The sequence below is a fragment of the Lygodium microphyllum genome, chromosome 23, assembly GCF_053477565.2.
Source record: "Lygodium microphyllum isolate KBCC chromosome 23, Lygodium_microphyllum_v1.1.10, whole genome shotgun sequence".
Classification (NCBI taxonomy): Eukaryota; Viridiplantae; Streptophyta; class Polypodiopsida; order Schizaeales; family Lygodiaceae; genus Lygodium; species Lygodium microphyllum.
This window is the reverse complement of record NC_141157.1, coordinates 94,094,251-94,121,744: the sequence shown is the minus strand read 5'-3', so window position 1 is coordinate 94,121,744 and position 27,494 is coordinate 94,094,251. Positions and strand designations below refer to the sequence as shown.

The 27,494-nt window shown below is 38.1% G+C and overlaps 1 protein-coding gene across 2 annotated transcripts in view; it reads right to left on the bottom strand.

Moving 5' to 3' along the window:
- LOC148016474 (uncharacterized) overlaps positions 1–11,301 on the bottom strand; it is a 75,950-nt gene extending 64,649 nt beyond the window's left edge. Inside the window, exon 1 of one of the 2 annotated variants that reach the window (XM_087664610.1) lies at positions 10,971–11,301. In XM_087664610.1, coding sequence (XP_087520736.1) covers positions 10,971–11,027 — 57 coding nt within the window. In that variant the 5' untranslated portion in view covers positions 11,028–11,301. The remainder of the gene's footprint in view (positions 1–10,970) is intronic. The other variant, XM_087664609.1, reaches the window with a different exon arrangement.
- Between the last annotated feature and the right edge of the window lie 16,193 nt (positions 11,302–27,494).

Sequence of the window (27,494 nt, the reverse complement as noted above, 5' to 3'; positions counted from 1 at the left end):
GGGACTGAAATCAGCAACTGATAATTGAAGATTATCAAGGGATTTTAGGAGCCAGCCCATCCCAAATTGATTTGGGGCAACATTTGGCCAGCCAAGGGTCAAATTGGAGGAGAAGTCCTGGGTGAATCAAGGGGCAAATGACCCAAAAGGCTTGCTGGTCATTTATGACAGCAAGGGCAATTGGTTATCCGGAGGAGATTGAAGAATCTCGAGTTGTACTCCTTCCAATTGAATGAAAGCTAAAGAAATACCGCAAGGGGCGCCAATTTTGGGGCCAACAAGGTGTCTACTATCCAAGAATGTTATGGTAAAGTGTGTATTTCATTTTATGTGCATTTATTTATTGCTATAATTAACTCTTAAATCAGATTATCACCACCCATTTCAAGAAGGAAGGCTAGTTTCAAGGTTCCATTGCTGGGATACATCAAATCTCTTGATTTGGTAGGCCCGAGGCACCTGATTACAAGCCAAAGCTTTGTGCTAGTGTTGATCTTTGTGCTTAGCTGAGAAATTACAGCAAGATGTCTTCATACAATGGGATGCAATCAAGCAGTAATGATGCCTCTCATGATGCACATTCACATGGGGAAGAAGGAAATGCAATGCCTGATCTTGGACAAGGCACGAATCATGGACAACATGCTGAAAATGTGGTTGAAGGCCAAGATGTTGGACCCTCAATGCAAAAAGAGGATGATGATCAACAAGGGGAAATGGAATTTGATGATGCATTCAAGAATCGAATGAGGGCAACAGCCAATATCTTTGTTGAATCAGCAAAAGATCCTCAGTTTACTCAGTTTTTGAATACTCCTACGAAGGACAACAAGGGCAAGAAGAGAAAATCCTCTTCTAGAACTTCGGGACAGCAAGATGCACCGAAGAACAAGCCAAAGTCTTCTCAAGATGCTCCTAAAGATGCTCATGGTGAAAAGCAGTTGGTGCCATTTGGGTAAGAAATGCAAATGCAAGTTCATGATGTTAATGCTAATCCTATGGTTTTTGGACAGTAAGGTTTGCATGAGAATTTGGGGCAGCCAGCTTACTTTGGTGGTAGCACAATTTTTCATGCTATGGTGGGTAAGCGACCGAATGTAGGAATGTATGGCACACCTCCCCATAACTTTCAGCAACCAATGCATGGCTTGCATAACCCAATGTACTCGGGTATGACTCATGGAATGCATAATCCGATGTATGGCGGCATCGGAAATGATGCCTGGTGTGCAAAATCACGCATATGGGCAAGCATTGGTACCCCGTCATGCTTTTGGGGCTCAAGGAATAAGTGCTGGTCATGCAAATGCTCCGTTTAATGCTGGCTATCATGGAAATTGCCTCTACACTAGCGGACACACTATGCCTTTCATGTGAGCTTGTTGAGGCCTTTTTATGTTGAAGTGCCTAAGGATGTATCTGCTGAAATTCAGTCCAACTTAAAGGAGCTAAATGAGATATTGGTATCCGAGCAGATTTTGGCACATAAAGAGAAAAGGTCAAAGGTAAAGCTTCCATAAGCTATTGGGTGAAGTTTCACAACCATTCACCAATGGATGCTAAATGGATGGAAGAGGATGACTTAGTAGACCATCCTCAGTTGTTGCAGCTTTACCTTGATGCCTTTCAGTTAGAGCCGACTTTGGATCGGGCTCTTTCAGGTTCAACAGGGCAAGGGTCCAAAGTACCACTTGATACTCAAGGGGGAGATAGCACTTCCACTCCTCCAGGAATAGACTACTCTCGTGTATAGTGGATCTCGGATGTATTCGGCATGCATCCAAGGTACTATCCTAACAGTATGTCTGCCATGAGGTCACTATTCAGTGTACTAGTCACTGTGATATGTATGCAGATGGGTATGGTTTTCATTGCAGCTCTGAAACTATACATTTGCATCAGATTATGATCATGAGAGACTAATTACCGAGTGCTGGTTTTCAGTGTATGATCATTAGTTTCAGTGGTATTCAGCTGGTTCTATGGACAGCAGCATGTGTACTGAAAGCCATTGACAATTCAGCCATGGTTTCGGCTCGGTTTATGCTTTACTATGGTTGTGTGGTCAACACTGTTGAGAAACAAGAGTTTGGGATGCATCCGATGAGTTTCTAGCAACAGTTCTGGACTATTGTTGAGCTTTATGCTATGTTTATGCTGGCTGGAAATTTTCAGCAAATGGTGGGCATAAGAGATAGTTAGCCAGCATTGGTCAATGTTGTGTTGACTATGATGCCTTGTGAAAATTCCAGTGCAATATTGTTTGCTTTGACACATTACAATGCAATCGAGGACGATTGCAAGGATTTTAAGGGGGTGACCTTGAAACCAGCCTTCCTTCTTGGAATGGGTGGTGATAACCTGATTTAAGAGTTAATTATAGCAATAAATAAATGCACATAAAATGAAATACACACTTTGCCATAACATTCTTGGACAGTAGACACCTTGTTGGCCCCAAAATTGGCGCCCCTTGCGGTATTTCTTTAGCTTTCATTCAATTGGAAAAAGTACAACTCGAGATTCTTCAATCTCCTCTTGCTAACCAATTGCTCTTGCTTCATGAATGACCGGCAAGCCTTTTGGGTCCTTTGCCCCTTGATTCACCCAGGACTTCTTCTCCAATTTGACCCTTGGCTGGCCAAATGCTGCCCCAAATCAATTTGGGATGGGCTGGCTCCTAAAATCCCTTGATAATCTTCAAATTATCAGCTGCTGATTTCAGTCCCTTGAGCCTTCAATCTCTGGCACGGATCCCAAGGTGGTTACTAAACCCTAATTTCTGCTGTAAATTAGGGTGAAATTAGGGTTTACTGCTGAAATTACAAATCAGCCCACCAAAAATGGCTGAGATCTCCTCTGAAAGGCTAAGAATTGCTGAGAATGATTGAGCATAGGCTGAAGGAGATGAGAGAATGCTGTAGAGAGAGAAAATTCTGAGATTTGTCGCGAAGAACTGATCAAAATCAGCAGCTGCCCTGTTGTACCAGCCCCAAACGGATACACCAATAACAATAGGAGCATCAAAGACTGTGATCTTCAAGAGAAAGTGCATCAACAGCAATTGTCAACTTCCCAAGGTCAAGAATATGCAATCTCCATCACCAAAATGGTCTCCAATGGCTGGGAAATGGCCCCAAAAGCTGGCAACAACAATCCAACAGCTCCAAAATGAAAAAACGAGATTTCCCTCTCCCTTCAGCCCTATTTAGCCTTTCCCCCACTTACATGGAAACGTTCTGCCAAGTGGCAGCTTTCTTAATCCATTTTCAGCAATTTCCAGCCATTTAATTAATTTTCAAAATTAATTAATTCTGAAAATTAATTCAGCCATTAATCCATGCCCAGAAAATTTACCTTGCCCATCCAAAAATTAATTGGCTAGGCCATTTGCAACCCAAAGTGGTCCCATGCATTAATTGACCCTTGGACAAGCATTAATCCATTAATTAATGCCTAGTCCATACTGTCACCACACTGGCACTTAATGGTCCTAGGGACAAACTGACACCAAAATTCACCTAGAATCTAACAAGTGTAACTTGTTACAACTTTTGCCTTTGACACCCATCTTTTTCACAGGGTCCTTGGGCCTTCAACTCTAAAAAAATGTAGCTTGCACCTCCATGTGTAACACATGTACATCTTTTAATTGCACATTTGATTAATCCTTTAATCAAATGTCAATTAAACATAAGCAAAGCATCAAATTTTCACATCCTCGTGACATCATGCTCATGCAAAATGCTATGCAAAGGCGCCACTTAGACAATGCCCTCACAAGGGGATTACTCACTTGTCCATGAAATAAAATGTAAGTCAAAACCTTATAAACACCAAGAGACAAAGCAATCCCCTCTCCCCACTAGATGGTGGAAGGGAAAGCTAAAGTAGAAAGTGAGGGAGTACCCATGCTCACCCCAGGTAGCATGCACTATAGAACCTAGTGGTTGACCGGCTTCGTCAAAATGTTTGCAAAATTATCGAATGATGACACAAATCTAGGCAGATGGTGTCTAGCTCAACCTGCTCTCTAGTCAAATCGTAGTGTACTCCTATATGCTTCATCTTTGGACTAATTATGGGGTTACTTGCAATTGCAATGGCAAAGACCTATGAGTGTGCTCATCAAAGGGCTGAGCTTGGGGGTCCTTAAATAGTTTCACAGTGGGATCTAGAGGTGTGGCCACAAATTGTGTCTAATCAGTGTAAAACTACTCAACTAATTGAAGGTCGTATTTTTGCTAAGACACAAAGATCTCAACCCCCAGATCGAACAACCTCCATACCCAAAAAAATAAAACAACTAACCTAGGTTGGTAATCTTGAATGTGGTGTAAAGCTGGGCCTTTATATTGGCAATCATTGCAAAGTCTTAGCCTGTAGAGTAAATCATTTGCGTACAAAAGAATGTAGCTAACCCCCTCTAAAGTAGTTTTTGTGGAAGTGTACAATGAAAGAGAATTACAAACATGCAAAGAAAGGAGAGAAAAAGAGAGAGCAAGAAGAGAAGAATGATTTGCACTGAACAAAGAAGAAAGCTGAATACAATGAGGATTGATCAATCCTTGCACGAAGCCCAAGGCATTAGTGAGGACACAGGATCAAGCTGAATAATGATGATAGCACCTTTGACAGTGATAGGAGGCGAAGAGTATGCAGCTTGCTATCCACAACAAAGATGGAGAAGATTGCAACCATCTAATAGAGCATCTATGAGACAGAAAAGTGGAATGATCTCTACCCAGCCAATGTCTCAACTATGAATAGCTGATAGCTGAAACCCTCCAAAACTGGCCGATCTTCCCCTAACTAGGCCGACTATAGAATATGCAGTCCGACTACAACAAAAAACTGCACAAATGCTAATGTGGCAATCCTAGAGCAGTCACAAACTCGCAAGGGCTGGAAACTAACTGGCAAGGCAGCGCAAGCTCTGAAATGCCTAACAAGCTAAGAAATGCACATAAAACTCAATCAGAGCTCCTATATCTCCGCCAGACACTAATGGAGCTCACAACCAAGAGATGACAAACTGACAAACTAAAGTAGGTAGGCTTGTTGTCCCAAGTGTGGACCAATTGTGCGATTAATTTAATGGAAAATGAATGAGAATGAAAGAATCAATCAATGCACGATACTCGATCACGAATGAGAAGCAGTGTACTAATGAGTGAGAGAGAGTGTAATGCTCAAGACAATCACATTGAATAATGCCACACTTATGTGCTAATGAGACACAAAGTGTCTATTTATAATAAAAAATTAAACCCTAATGGCTTAACCGTCATAGGAAACCCTAAAATAAACCCTAACCCTAGTGTCACTTCGTACCTAGGACACTAGGGGCAACAACTGCATTTAATAATAGTTTAAATGCCAAGGGAGACCGGATCATGGATCAAAGGGCATCAATGCATAACCCATGAGATGGCCTACAAACTTCTCTCCATAAAATGAACGGATTGATCCAAGAAAAATAGGAAAATCTTAGAAAATGAAAGAAAATATAAGGTCATGGTTGCACAAGTTTATCTAGATGGATGTAGCAACCTATGACAATACAAGATATAACCGATCATGGAACAAATGGAATCAAGTTCAAAGCTTGCCCAAAGCCTAGAACTTTGGTTGAGGAAGAGCCTTCGTGAAAAGATCTGCTAAGTTGTCTTCAGTGGATACGTAAGACAACTCTATTTCTCCAGCTAACATCCGCTCAGGAACATAGTGGTAATGAGCTTCTATATGCTTTGTGCAAGCATGGAATACCAGGTTCTATGCAATGGCCAAAACACTTTGGCAGTCAATGTAGATAAGTGTCAGAGCCGTCTGGTCTACATGAAAATCTGCAAGTAACTTGTGGAGCTAAACACACTCCACTATGGCTGTGAATGCTGCTCTGTACTCAGCTTCACAACTGGAAGAAGCAACTGTAGTTAATTTATTGCTGAACCAAGAAACAAGAAATGTACCCAAGAAGAAGCAGTTGCCACTATGAGAGATACAAGAATCTCAACATCCAGCCCAATCAATGTCAGAATATCCATGCAAAGAGAGTGAAGAATCAGCCTTGTAGAGAAGGCCAAGATCTTAGGTGCCTTTAAGATACCAAAAGAAACACTTCACTACTTGCCAATGAAGGACTGGAGGGCTGTGCATAAATCTCCTCAACTGGGAGATAGCATTTTTCCTTGGTCTAGAGATCTATTAGATGGCACAAGGCAACTTTATCTCCCAAGACAGAACTTCTTTCAAAGTTTGGTATGGCCGAGTGTTAGTGTATTTCTTGGCCCATGGACCCTGAGTCCAAGCTTGTGGCAACCAGAGAACCCCTACCAAATGTTGCTTGTTACATGTGCCTTGTTGGTTCATTAATCTAGCTTATTCACACTAGACCAAATATTTCCTTTGCAGTGGCATTGTTACCTTCTTTTATGAAGACTCCTACTCAAGCTCATTAGCAAGCGACTTTAAACGTGTTAAACTATTTATAGGGGACTTCATCCTACAGGATCATGAATGGAGAGGGGGCCACTCTTTCTGGATGGAGTGACTCAAATTAGGCAGGTGATGTGGACTTGAGACGATCCACTACCAATTATGCTTGCTCCCTTGGATCAGGAGCTATCTCATGGAGCAGTAAGAAGCAACCTACAGTGGCCTTATCTTCTACAAAGGAAAAGTACCAAGCACTTGTTCTACAACTATGGAGGCAATTTGGCTCCATCAAAAGTTGGTGGAGAATAGCTTTCCACAAGTAGGACCCACTCAACTGCACATGGATAACTAGAATAACTTAGCTCTAGCAAAGAACCCTATGTTTCATGCACACACAAAGCACATAGAGGTTCAAGACCATTATGTCCAAGAGCGAGCTGTGGATTCCAAATTAGCAGTGGCCTATTGTCCCACGAAGGACAATGCAATGGATATCTTCACAAAGCCTTTGCCTAAGGTTTCCATGCTTCATCACATGAGGTTGTTGGGTCCTCAAACACTCCTAGAATCTGAGAGGGGTTGTTACTCTGCCATTTTATTCTGTTAATTTGTCATCTCCTGGTTGTGAGCTATGTCAAAGTTTGACGGAGACATTGGAGCTCTAGCTATGTTTTCCATTCAATTTTGTGTGCACTTCTTTTCCCAATCAATGTTAGGTGTGTTCACACAGTGTCTACAGCCATTTCCTTTCCCAATTAGCGTCAGGTGTATTCATAGTGTTTGCAGCCATTTCCTATGCCCATATGAGAGGCTGTGCAACCTGTCTATCAGCGATTTGCTCCAAATAGCTGCAATCAGCCCCAGACCTACCATGTCAGCATTTCATACTGCATTAAATGCAGTCGACTAGGCAACAGTCAGCCAATTTCAACATTTTGTGGCTATTTATTAGCTGTTGTTAGGCAGGGGCAAGTCATCTTCTTCTGTCTTCTGCAGGATCTCACAGGTTGCAGCATTCTTCTTCATCTCTACCGAGGACTGCTAGCTGCACACTCCCTCACCATCAGCATCTCCAATGCTATCATCATTTTCCAACCTGATCTGGTGCCCTCACTGTAGCTTTGGGCTGCATGCAAGGACTAATTAGTCCTCCATTGTATTCAACATTCGTTTCAGATTAAGTGCAGATTCTCTTCTCTTCCTACTATCTTTTCTCTCCTCCTTTTCTTTCCATGTTCATGTTCCTCTTCCATGGCACAATCTCATAATGTTGTCTTTTGATGGATTCCAAAACACAGCAAACAATCTCCAAATGCATCTAGCAACAACAAACACAGATCTAAGAGTGTTTGGATCAATGCCCAATGAAGCTGGACAGCACAAACAATGGGCAGCATGCAGAAATCTGTCTAGAATGTGCAGGTGACAGCTGCTGCAGCAAAACGCAGCTACTTTGATGACATAACAGACTGCACAACCAGGCTAATCGATAAGCACAAGCAGATTTAATGATGTCAGCAGCTAGCAATGGCAGATCAGGGGATAACACAGGCTGGAAAGCAAACGGCAGCAGTAAACACAGGCTGTTAGGTGACTGCAACAAGTTGAGAAAAGTAGGCAACAAGGGGGGGGGGAGAGAGAGAGAGAGACACTAGAAGCAGGCGCCAACTGCAGACAGCAGTAGACAACAACTCAAATTGAAATATCCTCTGTAGATGGGGTATGGACAACAGAGACAAACACCAGCAATCTGCAAACCAGGATTAAGGCTGAGTGGTGGGCAGCCTGTTTATTTATAGAAGTGTGGATCCCCCCAAATTAGCGTTTGGCTTATGGGACACCGACACTCTCTTAGAAGCACGCACTGTTTAATGAAACTTTCAATAATAATTGAGCTTTGGGGCTGTAATAAAGAGCTAATCAGTTTATAATGCATTTTTAGTCAAGATTCCCCACTACCCAATCTTGTTTGCATGTCACCATGACTCAAATCTTAACTTAATTTCACATGTGCACAATTTAATATTCCTGAGAGAAAGAAGTTAAAAACTCACGACCCCATGACTCAAATCTTAACTAATTTCACATGTGCACAATTTAATATTCCCAAGAGAAAGATGTAAGATGATTCGCCCTATCAGTGGCCGTTCCGCTTACAATTGTTAGTAAAAGAGGCAATTTTCAACTAGAAATAGATGTGCCACCACCATCAAACAACATCTATAGTTATTCCTTAACCATGCTTATGCCCTCAACATGCTGAAGTTTCCAACCACTAAATCGAAGTTACAATTCATACATGAATCCAAAGATGCAGCCCATGCATCTCATGTATCGCATGCATCCCATGTAGTAGGAATATAGCTATAAATTTGAGGTTTTATATTAGCCATTCAAGAACTTTCATGCATTCCTATATGCATTTACTAGTATTGCTTTCTATATGGTTGTTTACGGCCGATACCTATTAGCAGTCTAGTCAACTCATGTGTGAGCCTAGCATGTGTTCCAATGAGCTAGGCATTTTAGGGATATTTAGGTATTTTTTATTGGTCATATTTATGGTGATTTATACATTTTCGGTTGGCTGACCTAATGCCATTTTTGGCATTCTTTTGTCCTATTTATCCACGTTCCTCCTCCACATTCAACATTCATCACTTGTAGATCCAGTGCATGCCTTGTGGAGAGAGGAAATGAGTGTCAATGCCCACACAGCCAGTGACTCACTGTTGTACGCAATTGTTTCTTATTTGGTATATGGATTCCATTTCTTAAGCACATCTTTAAGTTCTCTTTTACGATGTTCTTGTGTTTTCTCTTTTCTCTCTCTTTTGTTACTTCAACATTCTTTCATGCTTCCATTGCTGCATCCACTTCTGACAATGCTTTCTTCATCTTCATTAAACCTTTTAACCTAGTCTTCAACACCCTTGTGACTACATCACCTAGCCCTAGTGACTAAATGGCCTCTTGTTGTGAATGATCACGTTGTAAATGCTTTTACATAGCACGGTCTCTTTTGTGAAGGCCTTGTGATTACGTTACCTAGCCTTGGTGATTACCTCACATCTTGTCCTAAACAATCGCATTGGAATGCATGTACACAATAATGTCTCTTTTGTGAAGGCCCTTGTGATTACATCACTTGGCCCTAGTGATTACATCACCTCTTATTGTGAATAATCATGTTGGAAATGCCTTTACACAACATGGTTTGTTTTGTGAATTCCTTTGTGCTTGCGCTTGTGCTCTCTAAAGCCAATGGATAGAAAGAAAAGCATTCTCTCTTTGCTTGATGGACAATCCTCACACTCTCAAATCATCAAATTCATGAATTACTCTAAGCTGGCACTTGCACTCTCTGAAGTCAGTAGGCCAAATGAAAAGCATTCTCTACCTACGTGACAAACAATCCTTACACTCTCATATCATTAAATTTCCGCTAAGGATCTCTCTCAAAGGTAAGTGTCTCTCTTGCACACAATCTTTTCAGCTTATGTTGGGTCTAAGAACATGTGACTGGTTTGCTTGTCTCTAAGAGATGCACTAATAATTCCCTCTAGTATTCCATCTTCTCTACTCCTTTGGCCTTCAACCACACCTAGAATCAAAGGGGGGATGTTAGTAGTCATTTCATTTCCTGTCTCTCTCCACATCCATCTCCTAGTTGTGGACCTTAATCTAAGTGGCACCAGTCGTCCATCAGCCTCCTATTGTTGTTAACTTGGCCTCAAAGTTAAGGTCATGTTGGATTAAGGAGGTGGATTTGAGTATTTGTCTATCAAAGGTTCATAAAACAATCACCTTCATGGACACTGCTCTAGAGTACAAATCAAAGATACATGGATTTCTTCCTAATAGAGCTCTAGAGCTCCGGTGAATTATATGATATGTAAGACCAAACTTTTCCTCCAGCCAAACTTAGGGGAATGAACCCCCATCATTGACCCAACCACAAACTATACACATCCAGACAACAAAAGTCACTCCAAAGATCCTACAAGCCCAGTGCATGTTCTCCACATTTATTAGGCTTATAACTAGGAGGAGTTCTAGTTATACCTAAATCTCCCTTGCCAATTATAGAAAAGGAACCTAGAAGTTTACAATTTTCAAAGAAACCTAGAAAATGTGCAATTTTCCTAAGGTTTAAGTTTCCCACTGAGCAGCTCACTTAAGTTATAAGGCAGGCCAAGTGCTTGGGTTTGGTCGAGCTGGCAGCTTGAAACGTACTTGGTCTAGTGAGTAGCCTGAAACTCATAATTAGGGTACTTTCAAGATAATCCAAAATCTTCTAATCAATTTCCATACTGCCTTACCGAAGTTCAACCACCTTATTCTAAAATGTTGTAATCAATTCCATATATTGCCATATCGGAGGGATTTTCGTGCTTTGGTTCGAATGGCATAGCAACTGCATGTTGTGTTAACTAACTCCTTGGTTGTCTCATTGTGAGATAGACAGTTAATATGTGTGTGTGTGTGTGTGTGTGTGTGTGTGTGTGAGAGAGAGAGAGAGAGAAGTGCACCTCTTTTGTGAGCGCTGCTTGCAGACCAGAAGAGCAGGAAGCCCAGTACAGCTCCATCTCTTCTGTCTGTCAAAATATGGCGCCTGGTGGGTTGCTTTTCTTTGTTTACGCCGAGCTACTCAAATCAGCAGTGTTCGAAGCACTTCGCGTCTGGTGGCGTAAGAACCCGAGCTCGATACCTGAGGACGAATCCACACACAGAGACAGAGAGAGAGAGAGAGAGAGAGAGAGAGAGCGCGCACTCGGTACATTTCGTACATTTTGGTTGTGGTACATGAGGACGAATCCAGAGAGAGCGCATTCGGTACATTTGAATTTAGAGGTGTGCATTGAGAATGGGTTCATTGGTTCCTCATCTTATGTGGCACAAAGAGAAGAAGCTTGTATTCAAGAAATAAAGACACCTTTGTTTATGAGTGAGAATTATATATTTTATTTAATTATTTATTTTTATTTATAATATACACACATATATATTATCTCTCTCTTTTAATTGAACACGAACACACAACTCTCTGTCTCTCTCTCTCTCAATTGGAGATAGAATATGATCATGGAAAGGGTCAATATGAGTCTTTGAAAAATTGTATATGGCTCTTTTTTAAAAATTGTTGTTTTTAATTAAATATATAAAATTATATGATATCATAATGATTGAACATGTGCATCAATGTATACGTATTTTAAAAACATTCACAAATGCATATACACTATAAAAAAATATACATTTCTTGTTTAATTTAATATATGAAATGGGATAATAAATTTAATGGTGGAACATGTTCATGAAATGTATACATACTCTAAAACCAACACACAAATGCATATAGACTATAAAAACTCGAACAATACATGCATACATACACATGTAGCTGATACACATGTAAACATATATGAGTGAGAGAAAAAACAAAGAGAGAGGATAGATACACACTTATAAAACATGCACTTACAAACATACATACATGTACTAATACAAACATACACATTCACACACAAATATATTCACATGCAATACATACACACATGTGCATATACATGTGTACGTATGCACACATGTAAGGTGAAGAAAGGTGAGAGACAAAATGAAGAAAAAGAAAGGAGAGAAAATAAAAATGATAAAAGGGAAAGAGAGGACATACATTTATGAGACTACATAAATAGATGTATGTATATTAAACACACACATATATGTACATGCACACATGTATACGCATACACACATATACACAGCATTAAAAAAACAAGAATAAGCAAAAAAAATGTGTGTGTATGCATGCATACACATGCATGTGTATGTGTATATGTGTATCATGCAAATATACATTGATTATATATTAATCACTAACTATTAAATATTATTACATAAATTATGCTTAGCCTATAATCAATACGTATATGTAGAGTTAATATTTATATTATATGCTAATACTTAATTATTATACATCATTATCATTAATTTATTATATAAATTAAGTATAATTATAATATATATTATAATGATTAGTATGTATATAATAATTAATACATACTGTTATACATATTTAGATTACTAATCAACATGTGTATATATAATTGTAAATATATGTATTAGATTTAATATGAATACTAATAAATCATGAGAATAATACTTACAATATAAATATATGTTAATTTAATAATACACATATTAATTATGATTATTAATACATTAATATAATTGATTACATATTAATCCTTCCGAGGTTGATATTGTAAAAATATATATGTATCACGTGGATTCAACATAAGGGATTTTTAAAATACCAAGTTTACACATTTTTTACATACAAAAGGGTCCCATGTAAAGGGCTTACTTACAAATTGAATAGAAAGAGGTTATGTTTATTAAGGAAAATTTCACAAATAAGGATATTTATAAATAAGTCTTGAATGCATATGATGTAGAAGGTATACATATAGTGAATTCTTCGAGTTAATCATGAACTATTAATACGTTAATTGGTTGTTAATAAAGTATATATGTATATTATATGCATATGTTTATTAATTATTATATACATATATATATGTATGTAATTATAATTGATCGTATTAATTAATCTATTATTATTTTAGCTAATAATTACTATATATAATTATCTTTCATGTAATATCTGTATTAATAATAATTAATACATACTTTTATATGATTACTTATATATTAATTATTAATTATTAAAATAATAATTAATTATTAGTAAATTTATAACTTTATACTTTTATTAATATTATATTTATATTTATATATATAATATATGTATATATATAATTAATTATTAAATTTTAATATGTATATGAGAGAGAGAGAGAGAGAGAAAGAGAGGAGAAGAAGAAGAAGAAAAAGAAGGAGAAATTCTCGATATAGTTTATGGATTGTCAAAATTATGTGAAGTTATAGACTCAATGTATGAGGATAATATACATACCATGATAAACTCAATGTGAATAAAAATCACCTTTAAATGTGTTTGTCTTTGAGAAACTTTGAGAAATTATAATAAGGATTATTTAGACATATAGTTTAGGCTTGATGCTATTAATGTTGGTCTTTCACTCCATATATATTAGTAAGTGCTACATCCCCATATATTGTATATTCGTGCATTCAATATTGTATTAATCTATATTGCAAAACTTTCAAAGTTTTACTTATGTTTATTATATCAACCTCCCGTAAACCCTCTTGCCCCCTGATGCAAATCATCGAGAGAATCTAGGTGTGAAGCACCTAGTATTTTGTATCAAGGATCATCGCTACACCCTCGTGCAAGCACTTGGTACCAATTGTGTGGAAAGAGCTTGTGAAGCCTAAAAGAATATTCTTATTTCAGCACCCATTTTACGAGCTTAAGATTGGACAATAACGATATCCCACATCCATATTGATACATTTAAGACTGCCATAGAGATAGTACTATATCAAGTAGCTTGTAAACTTGGACAATAGCATTCCATGTGCATACTGATGCATCTAAGACTACTATAGGGATAATATTGTGCCAACCCGATGAGAGGAACCTCTAACTTTCCAATGAGCTTTGTAAATGTGATGGAGCTACCCCTAGCTAGACTAGAGGAGGCAATCTTAAGCTTGGAACATCACATTTTTAAGTGGAGCTATAAAAAAAAAGTTAAGCTTTCTTATGTAAAAATATGATAAACAAATAAATTACTTAAAGTTATCTTCTAAATAATTGAGTTGAATATAGCATTCTTGAATAGAGGACTATAAATTAGTTATGTTCCCTCGTATGAAAATGGTTAAATATAGCATTTTTTTAATAGGGAGCTAGAAATTAGTTAAGTTTGCTAGTGTGAAAATAGGAAAAAATAACAATAAATCTATTGATTAAGTTGAATATAGCAAAATCTTAAATAGAGAGATATAAATTAGTTAAGTTTCCTTACATGAAAATAGGATGGAAATGATAAATTAGTTAACATCTCTTATATTAATTTAAACAAGGGCGCACTATCACATCCAAAAGCATTGCCCCTTTTTTTCCCCCTTGAAAGAGTGCTTGGAGAAGCTTGATTTGCTTACTTATCTTGCTTGTCTAACTTGCTTAGAAATGCTTGTTTTATATCACAAGTAGTTTTGAGATCATATTCATGAATAATGCATAATGATATGACCAATATAATAGAACAATTGTAATCAATAATAATAGAAATATGTAATAGGGCCCAATCCCCCCATTATAAAATCAATTAACTTATCAAACGGTATGCCTCTAGGCATTTCTAGTACTTTCAATTTTATGATTGTTTTCCAAGTTGAGCACAACATCCTTATGCATCCTTTCCACATGTTGGGTGTAGCTGGCGTATTCGGCGGCTCTCTATTTAGTGCAATGCATGGTTCTTTGGTAACCATCCTCCATTACAGAATTGTAGATTGCATAGTTATAGAGCGAGAATAGAGCCTTATATGAAATCTTTAAACATAAAGAAATATGGGACACATCAAAACATAATGTTATGCTCTTTCCTAGAGATTGTTGTAGTCCTTGATATGAAAATTGTTGTAGGCAAAATCGACATTTTGATGTTGCCATCATGTGAGGTGTGCTATCCATTGTTTTTATGTGCAATCCTACTTATGTGAAAAAAACTAGCACATCTATCCAAAGATAAGTCAAAAAGGAAAGTAAGAAGAGTGCAATAGTACACACAAGCATTACCCTTTTAATCACTCTTTTTGTTGGTCTCGGTTTTCTTACGAGTCTTTATCAACCTTTTTGTGAACAAAGTGGTGTCTCTTCTTTAGCTTGTTCTTGTTTTTGTTTGTTTCATATTTTTAAAGGTTGTTGTAGCTTACTTTTAAGTTCTCGCTTTCTTTTGGGAAACTCCCACAAGATGGTGTGTGTATGATATCACTTTCTCCAAGTATATCCAAGTCTCTATGAGTTGTCTTTATTCATAGATCCTATCACTAACTTCTCCTTACATTACTAATGAAAACAATGTTTGTCCAAGGGGCTTTCTTGGTGGATAAAAAAGTTAGGAAAGAGGGGTTAATATTTGCAAATATCAACTACTTTGAGCTTATGTTTTGACCCTCAATTGGTGAGTTTTAGCTTGAAAAATGGCAATCCCAATTTCAACTATAGTCTTATAGCCCTTGGCATCTTTTGACTCATCAAACCAATGAGCTTAAAGCTCACAAAAAGATTAACATTTCCATTGTCTACGTTACTAGTACATGAAGTTGCACTTTCAAGTTTTAGTGACTTGAGTTATTGAATAACCAAATGAAGTCTAACAAAAATTAAACTATAATCCTTATAGTTCATAAGTATATCCAATAACAACAACCATCTCCCTTAGCCATGCCTTTTTCTTGTATTGATTTAATATAGGCTTTGATTATAACATGCAAAGCTTCGTCATCTAAAAGCTAATATATTACTACCAACTAGAGAATATCATCCAACAAAGGCATCTAACTCATTAGCTACATTGTCTTGCTTGACTCTAGACTAGGTTCTTCATCTCAAGTTCGATCCTCTACAAGGTTTTAGGAACCAACATCTCATGAAGTACCCTATCTTGCATATCATATTTTCCTTATTGACAAGATCACATACACACACACCATAGTGCTCAACAAATTTGTGAAAAGAAGAAAGTGCTCTACATGACCAAAAATGTCAAAAGGAGGAGCTTGTTAATGTGCATGTGTCGCATTGAACCTTCAAAGTAGTACAAGCCATGGTGAAAATCTATGCATGAAGAAAGATGGTCATCTACATGGATTTTGTGCTTCTAATTGAAGTTATCTTTGTATGCTCAGGACCTCTTGAAACCAAGGTAAACTCCTTCACTTAGTGAAAGAAGTTCAGTGTATCTTTGAGAGGGTAACCAACCTGATACATCAATGGATCGAGTCTCTAGAATACAAATAAGAAGAACAGTTTGTGATCACTCCAAAAGATGGTAATGCATTTGGTGAGATTTGAAGGACCTCCTTCAAAATTCGTAAGCTCATAGTAACTTATTTGGGAAATGCTATGATTGGGGTACTTTGTGGAATAGAGTTACCTCAAAAAGCTCCATCAAAACCATTATGTTAAAGGTGCTTCATCACAAATTCTCATTGACTACCTTGTGTGATTGACATTCCATAGCATCAATCAACAAGATTAAATGACTACATTTAATATCCACATGAAAGTGGATATTGAGACAAGAGGCAAGAGATGTGTCTCAAATGTGACCAAGAAACCTTCTTGATGTATACAAGAGCCCTAAAAGTACCATCTATGACAAACGTATACCTTTTACCAATGCAATAAGCATAGACAAAGTCCGATCATTGGCCTCTTGAGAGCTGCTAGATCTGTATTTACATGATCCAAGATCATTGGCAAAGATTCGCCCGTGGTGACCAATGGCTTGTAATTGTCTTTCCATTGGTGCTAGGAGTGGAAGCTCTTTTTGGACTATCAAATGAATCCTCCATTCTAGCAAGCTAGGATTTTGCCCCTCTAAATCAAGGGGCCACTACTCTTATGGATTCGGAGTCTTGGAATCTTAGTTATCTATTATCTCCTTAGGCTTTGTGCTGCGAACTTATTTTTAAAATTTTTAAGAGAGCGGTGCTACACTCATAAGGAGGATGAGCACATCAAAGCCAAAAAAAGCAAGAGTAAGACTATTTGGTTTAGTGATGTCTCCAATGAACACATCTTCAGCACCTTTAATTTTGGCCTTGCTTTTCTCTAACCTCATGAGTCCTCATACTTTGAATTGATCTACCCTCTCCTTGAGTATTTAGTAGAAAATACTCCCTATCCCACATTAAGAAACCCACAAATCAATGTGTGATCTGTAATCACAAACCTTGTGGTAAGAAAGTATACTTTTTGGAATGGAAAACTAAAGTTCAAGTTATGAATGTTCTTGATGTATAAAGACATGTCATGGTTAGGTGAGGGTTAGCTTGATAATAAAGAAGTAGGAAACTCCTCTACAACCACTTTATCCTATCTTATCATGTATTGTTTGTTACTATAATTAAAACGGATCATATTTAGGCAAGGGATTTTGGTCAACATGGAAAACGAATGTAAAACCCATGTGAACATCAGAAGGCAACATCAACTGAGGCTACCGAGCAATGCTAGCAACTCTCTAAATAATATGATCAAGGGATTTTGGTCAACATGGAAAGTGCTTGTAGAACCCATGTGAACAAGAGAAGGCGACATCAATTGAGGCTACTAAGCAATTCGAGCAACTCTCTAAATCCAAGGAACCAACTATTCTCCATGAAAGACACTAGTTGCTCTACAATGGAAAAGTCTAAAATGATTTCAATCCTTGAACCTCTTTGTAGATCTCTCTCCTTTTCTTTGTTAAGCTTCTTTGTTAAGCCTGTAATCTATAGGTTATCCAAACTCTCAAGGCCTAGACCGCTAGCGATCACATCTAAGGTTAGGGCAGCCGGTCACAAGGATAAATGGAGATTTGGCAGCGTGTGAAGAAGCTCCAAGGTAGAAAAAGCTACAAGATAAGGGAGAGAAGAGGGTTTGATGAATGAGAGAGGGCATGTCCGAGCTCAACTACCTCCGCCTCGACGAAAGCTCCCTATCCTTCTTGTCATCCTTTGTCCAGCGCCTCGATGGCCATGGCAACCTCCGCCGCACCATCAATCCCACCACCATGCCTCAGCCACTTCCAACCTCCCCTCCAAGTAGCAGCACACGTGTGATCACGGCCTCAACCACTTCCAACCTCCTCTCCAAGTAGCAGCACACGTGTGATCACGGCCTGGGGCTGGCACTAGCCGCTCCTCCTCCTCCTCCTCCGTCCACAACGCCGCTAGCTCCACTTCTGTCAGCCATTGCCTATGTCGCTGCGTTAACCTCCCTCCCCTCCTCAACCTCCCATTCTTTTTGTGACTGCCGACATGTCTACTTCCCATATTATCCATCCCTGCCACCTTCCATGGTCACGTCAAAGGAGCTGCCTCGGCATCCATCCCTGCCAGCTTCCATGGTCACGTCAAAGGAGCTGCCGCGGCATAGCGCCTACAGTCACAGAGAGAGAGAGAGAGAGAGAGAGAGAGAGAGAGAGAGAGAGAGAGCCGCGGCATAGCTAGTCACAGAGAGAGAGAGAGAGAGAGAGAGAGAGAGAGAGAGAGAGAGAGAGCCCTACCCTTGAGTGTGGAGAAGACGACTCTGAGGTCTCCCCCCCTTAAAAAAAGACGAGGTTTTCTTCTATCGAACTCCTCTCCTTATCACTTTACTTTTTTTATTCACAAATTTAAAAGTAAACCATCTAACTTAAGTTCACAATGGATTTATTTATTTTTGGATAGGTACCACCTTGTCATCGCAATGCTAACAATTGAATAAAGCATTCTTTGAAAAGGGGGCTATAAATTAGCCTCAAATTAGCTAGGTTCCCTAATTATCTAGAAAAAAATAAAAACAACAAATTAGTTAAGCTTCCTTATGTGAAAACGGGATAAAAGTGATAAATTAGTTATTGTCTTCTTATATGAAAGAATGCAAACAAGGGAAGAAGAGAGAGCATGGTTTGTTAACTAAATACTAGCTGGCTTGGTCATCATTGTCGACTAGGCATGTTAACCATGCTTCACACAATTGGCATTGTTGCAAAGCTCACAAGGCTATGCCTTGCTCACTTTGCATTTTGTGAGCAAAGAGAAGCAATTGTACTATATCATGATTGCTTCTCTTTGCCCCAAAAACCAAAATACTTGCACATAACAAACAATATATATTTTTTACTACTTGAAGCTAAGATACAAACTCTTAGAAATTGAATGTAGCTTGTATGTGAGTCAAAATTTTCATTATTTTTATATCTTCATTTTTGTAAAACCATCAAACTATGTGTCCTTGTGCCACTTTATTGCTTGCATTGTCATAAGCTTTATATACAAATGCATGATTGTGAAGCTAAAGAAGCGATACCTCAATAGCTTTTTGTTTTTTTGTGTAGCACAAATTCTTCCCTTTCCTAGCAAAATATGAAGGGCTATATATCATGTCACATTTTACATACATATTTAGTCTGGATGTATAAAGATTTATAAACTTAAGTTTAGATTTAGTGTCTTTAATGATAAACCAACGCGAAAACAGCACCAAAATAATCTCAAACCTTGGACTTTTTGATTTTCCAATGTGAAAGCTCCTTAGATTTGCCATTTAATGCCTTACATGGCAAACTCATTGTGTAAATCTTCTTTTTCAACATGGATATTCTCCTAATAATTAGACTTAACAATATCTAAAATGAAAAATATTTCCACCATAATGTGGATGATGGCCTTGTAGAGCCGTTGGAGTGTGAACATGTTCAAAGCAATATGCCTACTATTGAAAAGATAGGAGATCGCCTTGCAAAAGGACTTCATCTAGGTAAACAACAACCTTTATTGAAAAAAAAAAGTGGTAAGAAGTAAAGAATTGATCCATTTGAGCAAACATATTAGGGAGAGAGACTGATAGAGAGGGAGAACATGTAGGGTTCACTACCATAATGTGGAGCCCACTTGAATGCTATTAACTGTGCTGCCAAATTTGAGAGATGCAGAGAAATATATAGCTTCTTGCTACAATGCATCATTATAATGGTACTACCATACTCAAGAGAAGGGGGGACTTACATATGTATTACATACATTAACTCAACTCGTGAGAGAGAGAACATTAGCATGAAGGAGCGACGAATCAAGATAGAGAGTGCATTTTAAATTGAGAATATTATTCTTAAAGCTATTTTTCAAAACATAAATTTAATAAATGGAAGCTTTGGGAGCATGCTATGCATACCACATAGAATTAGGACGAAGCTCCATAGGTCCTTGTATCATCCTATAGTGCAAATTTTTGCACGGAATGCATTATCATTATATCTTATATGTTAGAATATTAGAATGTACTCATATGAACATGTACTTAGAGAATATCCAAGAAGACAATATCTAGATATTTTGGAGAACTAGATTAGATAGATCTAGAACATGTGGAGGATACTTCACTAAGAAGACCTACCATATCCACACCTTTATCGTATATATATGTATACTCTCACCTATTCCAATGTAAGTGTGTAAGCAAGTGTGCAATACAAGTGTGTGGTTCATTCTCCATCTCATTGTCTCATTATCTCTCTCTCTTTCTCTCACCATCACTTTCACTACATGGTATCATAGTACACCAAGCTCCTAAGCCTAGGTTATTAGCTTCCAGCTTCTGTCTACTCGGTTAATCCTTAGATTCATTTCTTGCATGCAATCCAATTTAATTTCTTTGTGTGTAGATTATTAGGATTTGAATCCATGTCAAGGTAAACTAACCTTATCCACATGCACCCTTATCCTCATTATCTTGAACTTATTTTGTCTTGTCCACCTACTTCTTATATATTCTTATCATCTTCACCTACTCTTATCTTCTTCATTATCACCTCTCCTTAAGAGAGAGAAAGATATTTATCCTCTTTATCATTATTATCATCTTTGAAAACTTATCTACTTCTTGACCAACTCTCTTTCTTTTTGTCTCACCTACAATCTCTCTATTATTCTCGTCCTTTTCTATATTATATCCCTTCCACCTACCTTGTTAATTTTATATTCTCTCATTTCTTATTAAGAAGAGATTATGTATTCATCACCTCTTTATTATACTTGGCATCCTTTTCGCTTCTAGCTACCCATCTTGAATATTATCCTCTCACATACTCACTTACTTTATTGAGAGAGAGAGAGAGAGAGAGAGAGAGAGATTATTTACTCTATTAAGGTTTTCTTAAACCTAAAGAAAATCTTCGATGCAGAGTGGGCTATCTAGCTCATAGTCACCTGACAGCTCTGATTGATCATAAATCAATAGGCTCTCATGTGCGCTATCTACATCAAAATGCCAACTTAGCGTGAAATAGGGTGCCATTATTGATAGAGCTCTAGCTTACTTCCAGCAAGCTTCATAATCCCAACTATCCAACCGACATCAAAGAAGAAATAGTAGCTAGTAGCTAGTGCCATCATAGCCATCATCATTTGGCGCAATCGTGTCAACAAATCATAGCGTACTCAGCTCCGCGTAGTAGACTCGTCATCCTAGTCTAGTGCAACTCAAGGCATCCAATCCAAAGGATTAGCCAACTTGATAGGCAACATCAAGCAAGGTTAGTCAATGTGCATCCAATCTATGCAATCATTAAAAAAAATGGCACTAACTTTTCCATTTAGAGCCTTTTGGGCTTGTTCTCTTATTAAGGTTAAAATGTCCCCATTCATATCAAATGCCTCACAAGCCTTAGTTCATGTGCTATCAATATATATGGCACCTTTGGCTTAGCATTAAAGCCGAAGCTCAGCATTTTTTTACAAAGAGCAGCAAAATCTATATCAAGAAGAAGCTTCAAGAGTGCAACATGAAGTCAACATATGACAAGTTTCCACAACTAGAAGAGCACAGTACTAAGAGAAGATTAAGCTCATGAGCTACACAAAAAGGAGAGTTGCTAGCACTATTCCACTATTTCAATCCCTACCAATCGTATTGATGTGTCTCATTTGATAGCTCTCATTGATACACGCTTACTCTCTCCTCTTTCATTAAACTTTGAATGTTCTCCCTTATCGAAAGTCTTTGTCACAAGATATTTCTATCACATCATGCAACACATATGTTCCATCCTTGTATCCTCATTAAGTCCAGTATTCACTCTCTCCTATCAACAACTAGTGGAATATATAGAAAATTCTTTAATGGACAACCCTAATTCTGTACCAAATGAAGGCCCCTCACATCCATCTCTCTGTCATGGATCTTCCATTTTGTGCTTTCATTCTCTCAACTCGTCCATCCAAGCATGTTCTAGCTCTCCTAGTCACTCTCAATACTACAATATTTGTCACCCATGTGAGTCTCTCCTCTTGCATCTTGAAATAGAGGACTCTATCTCAATTGGAACAACAATTGAAGAAGGGGACGCCCTTCGTACCTTACATCTTGAGACCCAAGAAGGCATTGTCCGTGGCCTCTCTATTGAATTGTATTCTTCAACACATTTGGATGGTACTTTAGCGGCAAGAAGATGGCAAAACCTCGTCAATCTATTAGTTAACAATGTGGATATGCCTACTATTCCTCATAAAATCTTATTGGATATTTCTACCAACCTTCAAGGTCACTCCCTCATCAAGTACATTGCTTCCGCTTCTCTTACATCTCTAAAGTCTATCCTATTTCCTTACATTTGTTACTCAACACCTAGTCTTTATCTAAACTTTGCTTCAATCTCAAGATCACGTCCTAGTCCTTATCTCACACTCTCTCTATGGGCTCAATATCCTCATATTTGTTGAGAAATTACAAATGATGTATGCTCTAGGAAGAGATGTCCTAAATCCCATATGCACAGTGAGGAGAGTGGAACAACCCAACTACTATAAAGCATGGTACTTGCAAGATGAGTAAGAACATATGATGGTACTTTTTTCCTTTCAGTTGAGAGTCTGAGTCATTGTCCAACCAGACAAGATTGTGTTTATGAGTCCAAGTCTCATTCTTGGAACCTAATTCACTTGTGTGACATTTTATCTTCAACTCTATGTCTTCATGAGTTCACTCTATCTCTTTAATTAAGCCACCATAGCCATGCTCTAGATTTGTTCTTTTGACATGGTATCAGAGCTCAACTGAGCATAGCCCAGCTCAATCTAGCTTTCCTCTCTACTCTCTCAAGCTCTCTTAACTTCAGTCCAGCTCATTGCTACCTTATAACCTCATTTTCACCTTTACCTTCATTCCAGCTTTTATGGTTGTCATAGCCAAATTGCACCCGCCCTAATTTGAGATCCTAGATCTCTTCAATTAGGCAAGATCTTGACAAGCTCCCTTTAGGAGACTTCTCTTCTTGCTCTTGAAGCTCTTGTCTGTCACCTCAAAGCTTGACATTTCTTACCATATAGCCCATCATTACTCAAATTCGAAGTTGTTGTCTGAACTGCACTGAATTTTGTTCATGATGTCGATTCTCAGTCTGCGTAGTGCGATGCTATCCACAACCATAGGGCATTGGAAGCTTCATACCTAAGCTGTATCCCACTAAAGGGGTTTCTCAAATGATCCACTATACAAGCTGCCCCAACCAAAAAACTAGACCCGTGTTCTAAAACCCTAATCTGCCTAGCCAAGTACTCTTCAAGTTCCTTTTCACTTCATTTTTCCTACTGTTTTAGTTAACTAAAGCCTCCTTCTCTCATATCTAAAGTCCCTAGTAAGTATAAACCTTCAAGAAGAAGATCTGGAGCAACCCACCTAAATTCAAGCAGTCCACCTGAAGATCAAGAAGACATCTTGAAATCAAGGAACATCCAAGATCAATTCATTTGCTGGTTTTACTTCAGTTCTTGCAATGACAAACATGAATATTTTAAATGTGGAGTGCCCAACTCATTAAATTTCTTGTAAGCTTCAATCTCATTGTAAAAGGATAGACACTGCCCGAGTACACTCATGGTAAGGCCTCCTTCAGAATGTCTGAACTTGAGCAAATAGCCAAGTTCGGCTTTCATGCCTAGAAGGACAAGACTATGTACCACCTTATGTGAAAGGACTTGTGGGACCTGTTTGAGAATGATGCAGATAACAATAAGGAAGATGATGAAGATGGGTTCATTGAAGAAGACCAGCTCAAGACAAAGGAATGGAAAAAGATGAACAACAAGGCTCTAGGCATCATTGCCTAGGGACTAAGTGATGATGTGCTACATCATATCTCTAGCATCATAGATGCTATAACTGCTTGGGAGGAACTTGATAGGATGTTTGGTACCCAAGAAAAGAGTTTAAAGATAAAATTACTCATGCAGTTTTATAATTAGGATATAAAAGACAATGCTTCTAGGACCATACACATTAGCAATTTTAAGAGCTTAAAAACCCAACTTGCAACTCTTAAGAAGAATATTGATGAATATGAAGCAATAGCCATATTGCTTGCAACTGTAAATAAGGATCCATATGAGAACCTTGTGTCCACCCTAAATAATATTCCAAGTCTCTCACTTAAAGATATTGAGCACTCTCTTCTTGATGAAGAGAATAAACTGAAGAACAAGAATGCAAAAGATGGTGTCCCACCATCTAGGGAAAATCTCTTACATACCAAAGGAGCTGTTGGACCCAAAGGAAGAGGTCAAGGATTCAAAATTGACAACAAAGATCAGATGACATGTCATTATTGTGGTAAGACTGACCATATAGCTAGTGAATGTTTCCATAGTAAAAGAACACAACAGATGTAAAATGGTAACCACCAAAATCAGTTCATGAATGAAAGAGAAGAAGATGCTTCCGCCATCAACAACAACTTTGATAGATTGTTTTGAAGAAATTGTCTTTCCCATGATGGATTTTTTGTTTTCCTTAGTGGATTTTCTTTGTAAAACAAAACCCTTACCAAAGATGTAAAGTTTCAAGCTTTAACTTGACTAGGTTGCCTATGAGCTAGTCTCCCGAGCCATGCTATCATGTAGGGGGGGGAGGGGGGGGGGGGGGCGGGGGCAAAAGCTAGCAAGTGTAGGAACTCATTATTTGAGGGGGGTGTTTGAGAAATGACAAATGATGTATGCTCTAGGAAGAGATATCCTAAATCCCATATGCACAATGAGGAGAGTGGAACAACCCAACTACTATAAAGCATTATACTTGCAAGATGAGTAAGGAAATATGATCGAACTTTTGTCCTTTCAATTGAGAGTCCGAGTCATTGTCCAATCACACAAGATTGTGTTATAAGTCCAAGTCTCAATCTTGGAACCTAATTCACTTGTGTGGCATTCTATCTTCAACTCTATGTCTTCATAAGTTCAGCCTATCTCTTCAAGTCACCATAGCCATGCTCTGCAATTGCACACACTCTTGGCTTCCTCCTACACATTCGGGATTCTTAAAATGTTTTCAAGTGCACACAAAAATCATATCTCCTTGAGTTTCTCATTTCACATTACTTTTTCTCAATGTGCAATCCTGAATCCCTACACATGATGTTATCCTACCATCACATTTCATCCACACTATATTTATTTATGTCCCATCAATCCCAATCAATCAAATCATCATTTCTTTTCATCCTATCCTATCCTACCTTCCTCTTGCAATCATCTTGCTCTAATTGCATATCCAAATCTCAATCATTATTCTACATTACATGCCAACAACCTCATCAACAATGACAAGTACTCTCTCTTCCAATTTTCTCTCAGTGTCATCATGAAATTGTCTATCTCTTGCCTTACCCAAATCATCATCTACAAATTATATCTTTCTCAAATTGGCCAACTATCTTAAGCTTCCAAAGGAAGGAAAAAGTATGGACAAAGTACAATGAGATGCATGCGCACATTAGTACGAACTACTTTGTATGGATAAATGGGCACACTAACATAGAGTATGCTATTAATAAAGATGTGATACTCAACTCTTGGAGTCATCTCACAAACAGTATTCTTGAAATTTCTCATCAGTCACTTGCTATTTTACACTTCTGTATTCATCAACAACCTTTCCAAAGATGATGTCACAAGCACCTTATCAATCTCTATCTTACTATGATATCTAGTGACATTGGGATCATATTTCAATCTACAAACATGCTATGATCCAAGTACTGAGATATGCCACCCGAGTATGTCAAATGGATGACAATAGGCTCCCCAAATGAGCATGGGATGCTAGCACACACCTACAGAAAACGTGGAAAAGTAAAGTGCTTTCAACAAGATAGGTGCTGGATATGCAAAAATGGTTTAAAGGTGGTTTAAAGGGTGGGGAGTGGATAAATATCTAGTGATTTGGATTTTTTACAAATCGGACTTTTACCACAAAATTTGGCCAAAACCCCTATCAAGAGCCTTACCATATCACTTTGGGTTTACTCTTCAAGCGCTAGGTATGCTACATTACTTCTCGATTATGATAACTCTAGCAAATGGGAGAAACAAGTTCTTAGAAGGAATGCCAATGTAAAGGGTAAAAGAGATGGTTATCTTAGTGAAGATGGAAATGCATTCATGGTTCGAACAAAGTAATGGCTAGAGGATTACACCCAGGAGTTGAGTGAGTGCATAGATTTTTCAAAGGACTGGCCTCCAACTACACATGGGTTCCGCCTGCATCACTAAGATTTGGAATCTATTACCATCATTAGAGGACACCTCACCCTAGTACACAAGTTAATATCCACATCATGGTGTTATTTGGATCTTACACAAAAGCTTACAAGCATGGACTCCTTCTGTCACATGCTTATATGTATTTATATATATATATATATATGGGAGACTAAAGTCAAAGAAGCTTTTGGAAGCCATTTCGTATAATCTCAATAACTCCCAAGGAAACATAAATTTCAAGAAAATTTTCACGTGGCCCGATCGATTTCGACCTAGTCTACAAAGTTGCAGAAGAAACTTTGTTCAGATTCTTCACTGATTTGAATTACAAAGACGCAGACTGCTGGCTACATGCGATTTTCTTCTCTCTTTCACCACATCAACTTTTCATTCTATCCTTCTTGTAAATATATTATAATAATATACTTCTGGCACCCACCTCTTGTAATCTAGCTCCATTTCTCTATTTTGTCTACCACCACCCTTGGCTTTTTGCATGATGACCAAGGTGGGAACTTGTCCCATCCACTATTCTCCATATTTTCAAAGATGCAATACATCATCTAAGATTATGTTAATAAAAAAGATTAGCTTAATATAATCCCTCATGGAGGCTATATAAGGAGCCCATGGAGATGTAGAGGGGGGACATGAAGGAGAATGACAAGCACATGAGAGCACTCTAGAATACCCTCATGCTAGTCCATCTCTTTGAGGTAAGCTATAAGTGAGTTCTTTTATTATGTAGCATGATGGCAAGCTTCCTTGAGCTCTTCTTTCTTATCTTCCTCTCTTCTTCTTTTCTCATTCCATGAATGCATAATGCCAAGCTT